Here is an 11,235-nt window from a genome sequence, read left to right on the forward strand (position 1 = left end):
TTAGGGGAGGCGGGTTAAGCAGGGTGTTTTTTTGGGCTTTTTTGGATTTTTTTTGGATTTTGGTAAGTGCATAGTCGGCTCCTCAAAGCTGATCCCCACTTGGCCAAGTCGACTTGGCCAACTTGACTCCTGTGTATCTCTTTCAGAGCGGTCGAACGAAAGGACGGACAATCGAACAGCGGGACGTGGATAATTGAAGTTATAAAAGTTTCAACATTCGCTAGAAATAATGGTAATTGACATTTGAAAGATGGAGGAAGTGACGTAAGTGTTTTCCAGTACAAACACTGACAGTTGTGTGCAGAGACATACTCTCGCTGCACACATTTAGTAAAAAATATAGGATACAAAAGCTACTTCATGGAGTACCTGCCCCGTGCAGAACAAATACTCCTGACGCTTTGTGGTCGGGTTGTATTCCAACTAAATAGGGTATTTCGGGTAAGCGGAGCGGCGGAAACGGAACTGCCCAGTCCACCGCTGGTTGCATCTCTGCCGCTGATCCGCGGGGAGAGGGGGAGGCGGCGGGGCGACGCAGCGTCTACTGCGCATGCGCAGTTCGCAGGCTGAGACGGGTCCAGCAGCGGCTCGGCCGTTCCGTTTCCGCTTCTGCCCTTACCCGAAATACCCTATTGTTTGCGTGCGACGCGGCAAGCGTATAACCCTAGGCCTGGGGCGCTGACATCCGAGTTGGTCAAAAGGCATGGTAGTGTTTCACTTCGACGCGTTAACCCAAAGGAAACCATCAAATATCTGTAGATTTTTTTCATTTTAATTCTTGGGTTATTTTCGTGTGGGGGAACTTCCTCCGGCGCCCAAACGGTTAGAGATAGAGCCAAACGGGCAACATTTTGGTCCTTTAGATTCCACTGCACCGAGGTACCCCCTAAAAGTCCATTTAAATAGTAAAAAGGAAGCACTATTTTCTGAGTGATTTTTTGGCTGAGCGGTAGCGAAACTATACCGTCGAAGTGTCTAATTCCGGACCAGCAAGGTACGCGTCTGCGTGTCTGAGTAGATGTATGCCAGGCACGTCGCAGCGTAACGGTGTTTCATGAGATATCGCGAAGCCTGTTACGCGGGACGTGGTCTGGCGCACATCCACCTAGTCTGCTTCCGACACCGATGGACCAGTGCGCCCCTGATTTACCCGCAGCCTGTCGAGATATTGGAAACAGGGTGAGACAGGATGCTTCTGTCGCTCGTAACAACTTACCCGCTCCCGACGTAAAAGGACCAGGTTTCGACCATGTAATTTAGGGTGGTCGATGCTAGGCCGTCACCCTCGAACTTTTGATTGCCTCGGTACCAAAGGTATTGAAGCTCGTCACCGTTAGATGCGCCCTCTGCGACCTGCCCAGGGTTCTGGAAGGGCGATGTATTGTACTTGGCACAGACGCCGAAACGGTACACGTAGGTCTGCGTGCGGCCCTGGCCCACGCGGACCCTCAGCTCGGCCAGGCGGTTGACGTCGGTGCCAACGTAGACGTCGTCGAGGAACTGCAACACGAGACGCAGACGGGTTTTAAACAGCTCGTCCCAACGAGGGAATGTAACAGCGCCGGGGAATCATAGCAGTTAACGCCTGTAGATTTTTAATTGTAAACAAGTATTTTCATATACAATGCAAAGACAATTTGTTCATAGGTACTTTCTAAATTGAAAGAATGTCCCGTATATTCACGTAACTTGATGCGGAAGAAGTAGTTTTACTAACACTGCAAAAAAGCGTCCATTTAGGTAAAAAATGATGTGCACTTGTTCCCTTTGTACACAATACTTTGAAGAACGTTCTAGTCCCCAAAGCTACTGTTCTAAGTGATATCCATTTCAGTGAATGCTCTGAAAATCGGCTTAAATTTAGACCACTTTGATATAATAGGCATTATATAGTAAACAAGCGCAGGGGATGGGGTAGGTGTTGTCACTGCGCCACATCCTTACATTATTCCTTCATGTCTGAAGAGAGAATCTTACAGGACCTGCTGCTCAAAGTGAAGCTGGCAAATTCGCTGAGCGGAAGGGCGGGTCTGCTTTCACCCACCGGCTGGCCTGCCAGCTGAACTTCGCTGGGTAGGGTGGGATGCGGCGTGTACGTTTCAAAGTCTCCCTACCATCCAGCGGGCAAGAGCATATTGCTCGCTTTTAGGCGCTGCCACAAATGTAAAATTTAAAGAAAATACTAAAACTCTACCGATTGGAAAACAGAGGATGTTTTGTTGGGGTCAGCGCCGTTATCTTTGAAGAAGTGTTGGTGCACAAGGTCTAGCGCGTGCTCCAGGCTGTGTGTGCTGGTCAGATTGAGGTACGCAGCCGTGTCGCTGCCTGGCATGACGCTCTTCGGGAAGATGGAGACCAGGTTGTTTATTTTGTTGCGTATTAACTGCGGGGATCGAGCGTATCCTGTCAAGGAAGGGTTCTTAAAGGCATTCTTGCTTATTACTTTACGAGATACCTCGAGCTTTAAAGCAAAACGTCTTGTGGATGCTCACCGAGGTACTGAAAGTTGAAGAGCCACTCCCGCGAGTTCATGCCTAGAAGAATAGGAACTGGACTTCTGTCTGTTAAGATGTACTTCTCTGGGTCCTGGGTGATTAGTGGCACCTGGCCTCCCTCTTGTGGAGCCCTCCTCTCCGGAGAGGCAGAAAAAGGAAGCTGTATGCCGTTTAACTGCAAGCGAAGCATGGCATTATGTAATCTTCGTGCACCAGATTGTACCGCCCGTTCCAAAGATACGTACCTCAATCGAGTCGGTGGCAGACAATATCTCTGCTGCGGGCCGCTCCATGACCAGGCGAGCCACCTCTTCTAGACTAACGTCCTTGTGTTTCGACAGGTTGGATCCCAGTTGCAGCGCCACAGCAATGTTGTCCTCGTGGTACGCCCAGCTGTGGAGTGCCGACCCGCTCTCCAAAATGGCTCTTTTCACGAGGCCTGAGTAATGGATGGTTTAGTACCTTTCTTATGCAATCCAGGATCGCCGGAAAGAAGGGCCACTAAAGAGGATCAGCCATAGTGCCTCCTCAGAATCAAAGTCCTTCAAGGTGGCTATCCAGCAGTTAGGGCACGACGTGTGCTACAGGTCCTGCACTTTCTGTAATTTCTACTGTCGGACTCGGGGTGTCCTGGACTAAAGTATGCAGCACAACTTATGTATCACACAGAAAGTCCCCTTTGTACTTGGGTTTAACTGCGATACTCACGGCACCTGAGTTTCCACAGCGACTGAATGGAAGCGCTGTGACTAAGCGAGCCTCTGGCTGATGTTTGACAGTTTCAGTTTTTATTCTAAATTTCGGGACGCGCAGTGAACCTTTCTCTTTCTAGCGAACCTGCTGTTGCCTGCTTATTGTCCCTCGTCACGTGGCTTTGCTTGCCTAAATTTTTGTTTTCCATCCAAGACGAGCTTTTCGCTCTCTAGAATACTTATTTATGGCATTCTTTTAGAGGATACCAAGATTTTCGATGCGAAAGAGACCTAATAAAATATTACCGATAAGTGGCCATCCAATACGGATACCAATATGATTGCAAGCAAAGCTGCCGGAGTGCAGAAGTGGAATAAACGTAAAGACCAAGGTAATTCTTCGGCTCTTACCTCTCGATTCAGGCAAGAGAGTCAGCCAGTGTGCCGAGGCAGCGCCGGTTGACTGCCCCCCGATCGTGATGGCACTTGGATCTCCGCCGAACTTGTCAATATTGGCATGAATCCACCTTAGCGCAGCGATCTGGTCCTTGATACCGGCGTTCCCGGGGACGACGTCGTTGTCCAGGTTGAGAAAGCCTTCACCATGCAACACAGGATATTTGAAAAAATATGTTCAGGATGTTTCCAAGAGAAGGCGGTACAAATCAACTACAAACCGAATGCGTTCAGACGATAGTTGATTGTGACTACCACTATTGGACGGCGCATAAACAACTCCGGGCCGAAGTCGGTGCCTGAGCCGGACCGATTAACGTCTCCGTGAATGAAGACGTACACGGGAAGCAGCACACCCTAGCAAAATAACACTGCGGTCGAGTTACACTCTAAATGGGCAAGGACCATTTTGTAGCCAGCGAAGATGAGTCCTTAAGTCTCTAAAGTACATCTTCACTGCATGCACATTTGCATCTGAAAAATCACAAGTTGCACTACCTAGCCTAAGAACAAATAACTTCTGTCTCTCCAGCTTCGAAACAATATTGCATCCCATGGAGATGTGCGTTAGAACACATCCTTGCTGGATCCAAAAATGCCCTTTCCTATTTAGAGTGTAGGTTGCTTCAGACTAGGAAACATTTTTTCTTCTTAAAAGGCGAATTTTGCCTGGCCAATTTGCATCCTTCTTGATTGCCAATCTATGGCATCTTCACTGATAAGGTGTGCAACTGACACACACTTTAAGGTGTTTAACACCGAGTCGCACACTTCTATGTGTGCAACACGAGTTTTGAATTGTTGGAAGTGTTCAACAGGTGTGTTGCACACTTTTAAATGTTCAACCTGACTGACGAGCACTATAGCTCAACGCTCAAGTTGAACACTAAAAAGTGTGCAATTACACCTGTTGAACACTTCCCACTAATCAGAACTCGTGTTGCACACATAGAAGTGTGCGACACGGTGTTAAACACCTTAAAGTGTGTGTCAGTTGCACAATTTATATATCAGTGAATTTGCTTGCCAAAAGTTGGCATTCTTTCAAAAGAAGTCACGCAAAGGGGCAAAAAATTAGCAGCTTCAAAAGACACCCAAAATTTGGCAATAAAAAAACGGCTGCCAACATTTTGGCAAGCCAGTAGACCACGGCGTTTACAGTGTTGCCAATACACATTTTTATTTTCAAAGATACTCACGTTCGGTCGCCCACGAGAGTACACGTTCAGATACAAGCAGTCCTCTGACCCAATTATCTCGGCGAAATCGCTGACCTGCATGCACGCCGAGCCTTCCTTAGTTGCATCCCGCACACCGGACCACATTGCAGGTGGGAGAGGAGCCTGCCAGGTGACAAAAGTGTTGGTCATATTCGAATAAGCTGTGTGTGGGTCGAGCGCAAATACTAATACACTTAAATATACTTCGTTTCGACTCGTCCTAACAAGATCCTATCTGCAGCACGCCTAACACAAAAGTCTATCTGCAAAACGCGGGTTTCGGGCCCGTTCTACTTAACCTTTTGCAGTCAATAATTAGTCATTGGGCCTTTACGATTCTCTCCGTATTGCCCCTTGTCAGATTGCCCCGAATGTCTTCCAGTTACTTGCAAACCACACAAACTGCACCCAATCTCGTTTTGCAAGTAGACTTTTGTTCATTCGGCACGCTGCAGATATAATCTTGTTGTTAGGACGCGGCTTCCAGCCTTCGTATGTCGTTTTCTTAACTCTTTCCCCCCAAAACTCCTTTTTCGAAAGATTCGGGGGTGCAACATCTTCCGAGTGCTTTTTACATGAATCATATCGGTAAAGCTGAAATGCAGAGGATAGCGGGGAAGAAGAAAACGGAAGTCACTGTTTAACATGGTGAGTTCCATACATTCTTTTGCATTTCAGCTTTGCCGGAATGCTTTCTTATGTATCACCTGCTAAAATTGTGGTAAGCTTTAGGCACTAGGCTGTTACCGTTACCTTGAACCGCAACATTCCAACCGGTGGCTGGGCGTACGGGATCCCTCGGAAAGCTGCGTATTGGACGGAGTAGTCGGGAATGTTGGCCCATTTTCCACGCAGTGTGCCCTCGGTAACTTTGGCCTCAGGGGGTGACAGGGTTCGTGGTGATGTAGAGTCTCTGAAGTGGAAGCAGTACCACGCTACAGTATCAAACCAGCGCGGTTGGCTTTAAAGTGGAAAGGGTGTAGAAAGAAACATACTCATAGCTCGAACCACCAAAAGCAAAGTAAGCAGCAAACGCTGCAGCGAATATCACTCCACCTAGGACCGCCCCCACCATCAACGCTGAATGAACAGAGATAAAATTCCAAACGTTCAGGCGTAGTCCACTCTTAAAACCGGAAATGGCATAGGACCTAAAACTATGTGCATCAACGCCTTTAAAATTACACAAGCACTAAATACAAAAACAGAAGAAAACACAAGTTGCCCGCCTTTTGGATACCTCTTTTCTTGAGCTGTCTCGGTGTCATGTTGCACCGGTGGTCGGAGTTACACTGACAGCACTGCCCGTCGCCGAGATAGAGCGCCTGGTATCGGCAGCCGTCAACTATCAAAAGTGAAAGGTCCTCAACCCACTTCCCTGTCTAATGATAACATAAACCAATTTAATTAAGCAGCCAGGGCCGGGGACAATGCTAGGTTAACCGAGAGAGCCGCCCAGCGCAGGTCCAATCAGAAGCGTGCAGTTCTTAACCGCGGGGTCGCGAGGGACAAAATCGGGGTCGCAAAAAGATATTAGGTCTATTTCGGAATGGCGGGCTAAGGAAGGTTGAGAACTGTTGGTCTACTCTCTCAGAACAGCTAACAAAAGAGAAAGTCGCAAGCGGCGTGAAGAGTGGAAGGGGTGTTAACATCCGTACGCGAATGGCGAAGACAAGCAAGGCATCGCAGTGAGAGACCAGCTGCAGCACCGCTCAGCAGAACACCTCCGTCGGTCGCGTCGCGAGGACAACAGCACGATGCAACCGACATGGGTAAAGTAAAACTGTCAAGACGTTATGTTGAAGTCTTTAAAAGCAGTGCTCTGTAGCTTGCAAAAGTATTTGGATGTTTTGTAATCCGAAAGAATAAGGGGCTATCAGCCAGTCGGAGCCAGCCACTCCTTAGATTTACTAACATTTTTCTTTTAGATACTGGTGCTAGCCTTTGTTTTCACAACGGCTGTACACTTCTCTACTTCCCACGAATCGCAAGAACGGATCCATGGCCTCACCGAGATTCAGAAACGCTCTGCAAATCCTAACCTTTCGGTGAGCTAAGCTTGTCGTATGTGTCAGGTTCATTACGCTTTCACTCGGCAGAAATACCAGGGCTCCGTAACTTTAAACTCAAGTACCTTTAACGTTATTTCTAGAGATGAAGTTATAACTGCTTTAACTTGAAAGAAAACAGGCAATACTTATCAAGGATTTCTTTGAGGGGTACGGATGCCGTGAGGTCGGACGGAACATCCTCGACACTAATCTGAGGGGCCTGTGGAAAGCCTGAAAAGAATAATGACATCAGTCTAAAAACGTTCCCTCATCAGTTCGAAATGGCAACACGCACGAGAATGACGTTCATTCACGAAAAAAGGCCCCTTCTGCTAAAATAGCAAAAGTCAGGTCTTCTCGTTTTGCTGCTGGAGCAAAAATATTTTTGTTTTAACGAAAGGTTTTGCTGTTTGCTACAACAGCAAAAAGCGAAGACCTGACTTTTGCTATTTAAGCAAAGGGGCATTTTTGAGTTATACTTACTGAAGCCGTTTGTCTGGAGAAACTCCATCCCCTCTTTGTTAAGTTGGGCAAATGCAGTCGGGTAGTACATTCCTTCCGGCAGCATGGGAGTAAACCCCAACCCCAGGAAGTATTTTAGGGCTACGTATTGTAGCAAGTTGAAAAACCGCAAATCGTTGCTAAGCAAAGGGTTATCCCATGGTTTCTCTCTATCTAGCACTGCATACTCAGACTATAAAAAAAGAAACACAACAAAAAAGTTTCATATAAACGTCAGTTATGTTGCAAGAAGGAAACCACCCACTGTAAAAAATATAGTCGAAACTTACAACGAACTTTACTTTCAGCCCAGCCTTCCCCGCAAAAATGATATGACCGTCGGGTGCTCTGCGTAGCGACGTCCTAATGGCATTTATACGGTTTATGACGTTCATAACCTTGGTTTTGGGATTAACCCTGAACTCATAGTCTTTGGATCTAGGCCAAACGTCTTCAAAATCTGAAAACGAAACTAACCAGCAAATATACGCACTGTGACTATGAAATCAGATGTAACAAAAAGCGTCTTGCACCGCGTACGAGAAGTAACAGCCTGCGTGCGTAACGTAAACTGATACAAATGGCCAAAATTTAACTTACATTTTTCTTGTACGGCCTTCTCCCACAGAGAAGGTTCCATTGTGGGACCTGAAACAGAAAACAGTGCAGTAAATTTACTGCGGTCCTTTGAAAATAAGTCAGTTATTTTAACAGTACATATATACGACAAAAATCTGACATATTTGCGAATTTATAACTTGAACTCTTACTTTGACATGTGACTTGTTACGTTATATAACTAACACACGTTTGTGTCATTGGCTGAGCTATAGCAAAGCCTAGTACTCCAAAAATTTCTTTTTTTTTCTTAAGATCTGAAGAACATTCTAAATATTGTTATTTTGCTAAATTCCATTGCAATGCACTACTCCACCAAATGAAGTATACCTGCAAATTATTAACTTTTTACTATTTTATTATTACAATTGCTGATTTTATTGTTATTAACTAAATATTTTATTGGCACAGCCACAGCTGTACAAAGAATTGTTAAATAAAGATGTTTTGAAAAAAAAAAGTTGTACAAAAGGTTCGCGCCTTTGTCTACAATCACAATAACTCGAGAACGGATGTCTTTGAAGTGCGCAGGGTAAGTTTATGCTTTACAAAGCCAGCCCCCTACCTCGAAAATAGGGTATTTTGGGTGAGGGGAGCGGCGGAAACGGAACTGCCCAGTCCGCCGCTGGTTGCATCTCTGCCGTTAATCCGCAGGGAAGAGGGGCGTAGAGTCTACTGCGCATGCGCAGTTCGCAGGCTGAGACGGATCCAGCAGCCGCTCAGCCGTTCCGTTTCCACTGCTTCGCTTACCCGAAATACCCTATTGGCTGAGAACCGGACAGTCAAAAAAAAAAAAAATACCTTTTAGATTCTGAATATTTTCGAAGTACCAAAATTTTGTCAGTCTGGCTCTATCTTTAACCGTTTGGGCGCAGAAATTACCCCAAAACAAATATTTGTTTTTCCTCGGGTATCTGATGGTTCCCGCTAGAACAATGCAACTTCAACTTCAAAAAGGGTTAAAATGCTGGTCTAAATATAAAACCCTGTCGACCAAAGTTGGTGACTTTTGAGGTCGATAGCTTCTTTACGACTCTGCCTTTTGCCCGACTCGAGTGTAAGCGCCGCAGGCCCTGGTAAAGGTATGCCTGGCGCGTCGCAGCGTAACGGTGTTTCGTAAGAGCGCAAAGCCTGTTACGCACGAGACTTGGTCTGGATTACATCTAAGTGGTACGTTATGGACCCCTGAGAAATACTATCAGAAGTTTTCTTTATCTTTTTCCAGTAATGGCCTCTACCCGCTAAAACACTGGCAGGTAGAAAGTAACTACGGGAACGACCAAATGGCTAGCATAGTAATGTTTGCAACTAGCAAAGCTTAAAAAATCTGCGGGAAGTTTGCCCTCTTTGCACCACCACCTTATCCCATCTTTAAAGCTTCTGGGATCATAAACATGGAAGGGGATTGCAGCGAGTCTTATGATATGCGGTTCTCACGAGTCTCAATTTACTACATACCCAGTAAGAAACTAAATGTCAGTCATCAGATATCAGATATGTGTTAGTTTCAGGACCATTTTAATGTCGACCTGAATAGAATTGAAAAATTTCTGATGTCTGATATTGGTCTTATACTGAATAGAATTGAAAAATTCCTGATGTCTGATATTGGTCTTATATCTGTCCGATACTTCATTTCTAACGTTTATGTCTGTAATCAGTGACGTAACCACACCACAATCCAATTATTCCCAAACTGTCTTCTGACATCAATTACAAACCGTACAAAAAAGTGTTTATGCTCTGGCTCCGGTTTAAAAAAAATATTCTTATGATAGTAAAAGCTGCTGACACTTCACATTACTCATTTAATCTTATGTTTTGTTTATTTTAAGTGTACAGTTGTAAGGTATCATCTGCTTAAAGGGACCTTGTTGAACTTCAACACTCCTTCTGGCAAATGTGTTAAGTGCTTTTCTTTCTCCTAGGGCAACAAATATGACTCAACGTTGGCTTCCAGTGATGGGGCAACTAATCAAGTAACACCAGATCTTAGAAGACTGCGCCGCGATTCCATAGTGATACGGCCATTAGGAGTAACACGAATTAGAAACGAGAAACGACAACAGAAGCAGGCTAAAAGTCAGAAGAATAAAGGAAAACAACGGCAAACAGCACAAGCTGTCAAAGGAAATTTACGGTGTAAGTAAAACCAAATTGTAAAAGCAAGCAAGTGAGCCACAACTTACTGCCGAAAAATCTGGTTCTAAAGCATGGAACTTTGTTCAACTTACTTCTTGGTCCGATCTGACGCACATTCTTCTGTCTTTGTTTTGCAGTCTCTGGTCTTCTCTAAGGCCCGCAACGTTAAGAAAGCCAATCACTGAAAACCTTTGAGTGAGGTGTCGTGCTCGAAATGAGTGAGACAATCTGCCTCGCTCAATCGCAGCGATGACTATAAGGCTAACCCTATTTGAGTCATATGCACATAATTCTCACTCTGGGGGAGTTTGGTTTCCCTGACCTCGCCCAATCGCAGTCAGAAACCTCACTCTCATTGGGTGGGGACCGCAAGTTATGACTCCGATTGAGTGAGAGTCAGATATCTCTCAGGAGAGTAAGATTTTTTGTGTCACACACCTCTTTCCTGAGAGTATAAGATATCTGACTCTAGCATTTTCCGTGGTACTCTGATAAGTGAGCTGACAATTGGCATAAATGACTCATGTGTTCTTCGTGTTGGTGTTCAACTACTTACTCCAGTATAAGAGGGGATGAAATAGTTTTGTCAATTTCGGGCAAGAATAAGAGCTGATATTGATAGTTTGGCAGAATTATCATCTAAGGAAACAGTTTTCATCAATAGATATGCCCAAAGCCAGAGCTGTTACTCTCATGGGTGGTTGTAGAAATGAGTGGAGTTACTTCAAATCTCTCCTCCTATTTTCTCACTCCAACTCATGATGGGTAGACCTATAGCTGTGTGAAGATGAACCCGGTACTGCAGTTGTAGTACAACAACTGCATTCATGCAATTCCAACAAATGCAATTATGGTGCTATTTCGTCTTTGTGTTTTTTTATACTGCCATAGATAGTATAGTGCTTTGTACTGTGGTCTTTTCGTTTGAAAGGTCAGTTCAAGAGGAAAACAAGTCAGAGATTAGTGCCTTGCTTATTTCTGATACTGCCTAAAAAACCTTGTGCCGTTGTTCCCTTTTGGTTGCTGTGTGAAGCAGTTATTATTATTATTATTATTGTAA

At 45.2% G+C, this 11,235-nt stretch overlaps 2 protein-coding genes across 3 annotated transcripts in view; one reads left to right on the forward strand and one right to left on the reverse strand.

Annotated features, from left to right (window-relative positions):
- Nucleotides 1-6,246, reverse strand: part of LOC113217186 (esterase E4-like) — a 7,110-nt gene extending 864 nt beyond the window's left edge. Inside the window, exons 1-10 of one of the 2 annotated variants that reach the window (XM_026437017.2) lie at nt 6,104-6,246; nt 5,859-5,943; nt 5,617-5,776; nt 4,843-4,986; nt 3,865-4,000; nt 3,599-3,784; nt 2,741-2,934; nt 2,493-2,670; nt 2,195-2,403; nt 1,217-1,500 (exon numbers count right to left, since the gene is read on the reverse strand). In XM_026437017.2, the coding sequence (XP_026292802.2) occupies nt 1,217-1,500; nt 2,195-2,403; nt 2,493-2,670; nt 2,741-2,934; nt 3,599-3,784; nt 3,865-4,000; nt 4,843-4,986; nt 5,617-5,776; nt 5,859-5,943; nt 6,104-6,131 (1,604 nt within the window). In that variant the 5' untranslated portion in view covers nt 6,132-6,246. Of the gene's footprint in view, nt 1-1,216; nt 1,501-2,194; nt 2,404-2,492; nt 2,671-2,740; nt 2,935-3,598; nt 3,785-3,864; nt 4,001-4,842; nt 4,987-5,616; nt 5,777-5,858; nt 6,021-6,103 lie in introns of both variants that reach the window. The other variant, XM_026437022.2, reaches the window with a different exon arrangement.
- A 60-nt stretch (nt 6,247-6,306) lies between these two features.
- On the forward strand, nt 6,307-11,229 carry LOC113217321 (uncharacterized). The gene is made up of 4 exons (XM_026437166.2): nt 6,307-6,635; nt 6,792-6,911; nt 9,962-10,175; nt 10,313-11,229. The coding sequence occupies exons 1-4, from the start codon at nt 6,621-6,623 to the stop codon at nt 10,327-10,329; spliced, it is 366 nt and encodes a 121-aa protein (XP_026292951.1). The 5' UTR covers nt 6,307-6,620; the 3' UTR covers nt 10,330-11,229.
- Nucleotides 11,230-11,235: the final 6 nt, after the last annotated feature.

This window comes from Frankliniella occidentalis, unplaced genomic scaffold (genome assembly GCF_000697945.3).
Source record: "Frankliniella occidentalis isolate FOCC.00 unplaced genomic scaffold, Focc_3.1 Scaffold11, whole genome shotgun sequence".
In the NCBI taxonomy this organism is placed as follows: Eukaryota; Metazoa; Arthropoda; class Insecta; order Thysanoptera; family Thripidae; genus Frankliniella; species Frankliniella occidentalis.